Raw genomic sequence first — 3,951 nt, forward strand, 5'->3', positions numbered from 1 at the left:
AGAGTCCACATGAGTCTGTAATCTTGTCGACAAAAAAAAAAAAAGAAATCAAATTATTATTTTATATGGCTTTAGAAATATATAGTAGAATTTTTTTAACTGTATTCATTTCGTATTAATAGAAAGAGCAATCAAAACTTTGTCTTGGACATGTATTGATTCTCCAATCCCCTTTCTATAATTTGAAGAAATTTTTTATTAATTAACCTTATCCTCATGTGTGATTAACAAGATTGTTATTGCTTATTTGTCATCATGAGGCCCTACTCACACCCTTTGTTAAAAAAACCTCAATTGCCTAGAGAAATTATATGTTATGTCATTGCATATTAGAATTAGATAGTTATTATAGTATATGTATTTCACATTAAATGTTTGAGTGCAAGAGAATAACCAAACTATACCATGGTTTTGTATTCATATACATATATACATATAGAAATTATAACATTTGTTTTAAGATAATGTTATCAAAAGTAATTTTGTCAAAGCCTCGACTTATTTTCATGGTTTCATATGTCATGCCATGTGTTAGACCATGTTGTATATAATATTATATAGTAGATGAAGAAAACAGTTTTGAAAATGCAAGTTAACGTGGATTTAGATTTCTGAGAAAAAATAAGAATACTGATAGTTGAAAATTTAGTTTGCAGAAAAATAGGAGATGAAAAAGAAATTCAGTTTTTTTTTTAAGTTTCACTTGTCAGGATTTAATTGGAGAAACGACTTGCGCTTTAATTTATAGGAGATATGTAGTTTCAGAAACGCAAAGCTGAAGATCCGTGAATGAAAAGATAACATAAAATTATCAATAATGGTTTGGTTTATTCAACATAGATGGTGAAACAAACAGCCCTATAATGTAAAATATCATGGTTTGCCAACAAAAGACAACTTAAATTAAATTATTTTTCGATAAGTTAAATTTAATATAGCTTGAATTATTCAATCCACTCCTGCACATAGCACACCTGTAACTGGAAATGGTTAAAAACAAGCGACAAAGTAATAAGGATACACATAATATTATCCAACCTATAAACATGTAACAAAATGAGTATGAAGTGGAAAAAAAAACCTCCGTGATGTGCAGAATAATAAATTGAAATTTACTAATCTTTCAAACCATCAATTGTGATATGAAGGGTGAATCAAAACATATTCCGCATTTTGTGTGTGTACAGTGAATCTGTTTCATGGACCATTTGATCTCAGTGCATAGTTGTTCTGTTCCAGTAACTACGAATCTCCCGCCACCCTACCCTATGCTCCACCCCCTGACCATCAAAAGTCCAAAGCGAAAACGTTCCCTGTTCCAAGCCCAGTCACGCTCGTCTCCCATTCTTTTTGTGATTCTCCCTAGAGTAGAAAACTGATGCCAGACAATACGACTATTTGCGTGTTGTACAACGATTGGATACGATAATTTCATACAGCTACATAATAAAGATTCTGTTTGTATGTTACATAATCAATATAATGAAAATTTGTAACATCGTATACTTCTTTTTTCTTACCGTAGCATTAATCTGAAACCAACTAAATGTATAGCGAAGAGAAAGAAAGGGAAAAGTTAGAGACATCAGATCTCCCAAGTACAAAAACCAAAAGTCCCGAAGATTAGTAATATACTTTAACTCCGGCATTGGATCAAAGCAAAAACAAAGTAGGTAGCAGAGTTTGTTTTCTTCCTCCCATTTATTAATCTTCTAGCTCGATGATCTTCACCACAGATGCATCACCAACTTTCTGACACACCACTACTCTGTCATGCGACTTGATCACTCCTGCTTGCTTCCCGTGGTCTAGTGCAACCTTCAGGACTGACTCGTTCGTTGCACTTGTTGATTCCGCCTGCGACAAGGACATTACATTTTTAACAAATGTTGGAATTTGAACTCAAAAAGTTCAAACTAAAACTCTTAAAAGACTTGTTTGAGCCATTTTTTGTTCAACCAATGAATTAACTCTACGATCTATGCACAATTCGTAGCAAATATCTTGGTCTTAAAGAGTGATATAAGTGTAATACATTTGAGACTGACTGTTCTCCAATAGGGAAAGAGAGATAATATGCANAAAAAAAAAAAAAGACGATAAACAAGACTTACAGGGTGACGAGGGTCAGCAAGCATGGGGAAGAGTCCTCTGACAATAAGTGACTGCCTCGCCTGATAAGAGAGCCACACGAGTTAATAAACTTGAACTATATCACGCGCACTAAATACATGCGACTACAGTATAAAAAGAAACCTCCCTAAGTATTCTCATATTACAAATTAAACAATCACAATCAACCATTGATACAACACATTTTTGAGTAGTCGCTTTTCTTGAACCATAGCTAAGATGGATAAACACATTTAAATAAGACAACAGAAATAAAAGAGCTGTGGATCATGACTCTTTGATAATCAAAAACTTCTTAAAAGAATGACATGGCTGCCGTCTCTAAACTTGAGAGATCAGGAGAGGAAACATACCTCAAAAGCTCCACTAAAGCTCCATTTCAGCTGATTTGTCTTAACCCGTGGAATGACAACAGAAATAACCGGCATTGTTGGCCTGTATTTGGCAATTAACCTGCACAGAGAACAAAGGATAGCAATTCATTAGACATATATGCATAGATCAAAAGAAACGAAAAAACAATTCAAGGCAAAACAAAGCTAAGAACCTTGCTGCTCTTCCAGAAGACGTGAAGCATATAATAACGGATGCCTTAACCTTGATGGCTGCCCGTACCTGAACAAGCGCGTACCAAGCAAAATTATAAATTGTGATGCCAATTTGCACCTTAAAGCCATAAAATCGAATCCTTTATTATGTGTCCGCCACACAGAAGACAGACTTACAGCTGAAGAAGCAATGGATTCCAGATGACTCATTGGTTCTCCAACATACTTGACAGTCTTCTTGAAGTACAAATCTTGATTGAAAACCTTCTCTGCCTATGAAAAGTTTAAGATTCGTAAGAGTAAAACGGATGAGGACACAACCAACAAAATGACACCAAAGCAATATGTCATAAAGCTTACCTCAGCACAGATCTTTCCGACAATCGATATAGTCTCAACAGGATACAATCCACGAAGAGTCTCAGCACCAAGAAGAATAGCATCACTTCCTGAAGTAAGAATAAATTGGAGTAAGAACTTCCATCATTTCGTAACAGTTACCAAACCAAGCAGATTTTTCTATTGAATGTTAGAAGCATCAAACACCACCAAAAGAAGCACACTTGAAGATAAACATACCATCTAAAACAGCATTTGCAACATCAGTTGCCTCCGCACGAGTTGGTCGCAAGTTGTCAGTCATACTATCAACAACACGGGTAAGAACGGCTGGCTTTCCAGCCATGTTGCACTTGTAAAGAGCCGCCTTTTGAAACAAAAACACCTGCACAAGAACCCACCAGGATAAATCATAAAAGAAGAATGTAAAAGTTTGGTTCCCGAAAAAATCAAATTGAATTACCAAATCAATATACCTTCTCTGGGGGTAGATCTATACCCAAATTCCCACGAGAAAGAATAATTCCATCAGCTTCTTGAAGAATCTCATCAAAGTGGGTTAGTCCCTAAATTCAATACAAATATCAGCAGTTTTCTAATTAACGAAAAAAGGAGGAAAAGGTTATAGAGAGAGACGTAGTATAAAGCAAAACAAAAAAAAATGCATTGCACTTACCTCTACATTCTCAATCTTGGCAAATATTTGGGTTTGAGAGAGGTCACCCAGCTTTTTAAGCATTTCACGGGTCTGTGTTATGAAACAACATTTGGTTATTGTTCAAAGTAAGCTCAGAACTATAATATACACAAAGAAGTACGACAAAACAAGAAGTATATCGCAAGATACAGACCTGGCGAACATCTTCCGCATGTCGACAATACGACAGTGAGAGAAAATCAATTTTATTTTGAACTCCCCATGTGCTTATAA

The 3,951-nt window shown here is 35.1% G+C and overlaps 1 protein-coding gene across 1 annotated transcript; it reads right to left on the minus strand.

The window, feature by feature from the left end:
* Window positions 1-1,480: 1,480 nt before the first annotated feature.
* LOC130506956 (pyruvate kinase 1, cytosolic) lies at window positions 1,481-3,951 on the minus strand (the record flags this gene model as incomplete). The annotated part of the gene is given in 10 exon segments (XM_057001655.1): window positions 1,481-1,857; window positions 2,115-2,174; window positions 2,487-2,586; window positions 2,681-2,748; window positions 2,859-2,954; window positions 3,042-3,130; window positions 3,261-3,405; window positions 3,497-3,586; window positions 3,697-3,768; window positions 3,872-3,951. Coding segments are annotated over 10 exon segments (953 nt in total), but the record flags the coding sequence as incomplete, so codon positions are not given.

The sequence above is a fragment of the Raphanus sativus genome, unplaced genomic scaffold (genome assembly GCF_000801105.2).
Source record: "Raphanus sativus cultivar WK10039 unplaced genomic scaffold, ASM80110v3 Scaffold3825, whole genome shotgun sequence".
NCBI classification, from domain to species: domain Eukaryota; kingdom Viridiplantae; phylum Streptophyta; class Magnoliopsida; order Brassicales; family Brassicaceae; genus Raphanus; species Raphanus sativus.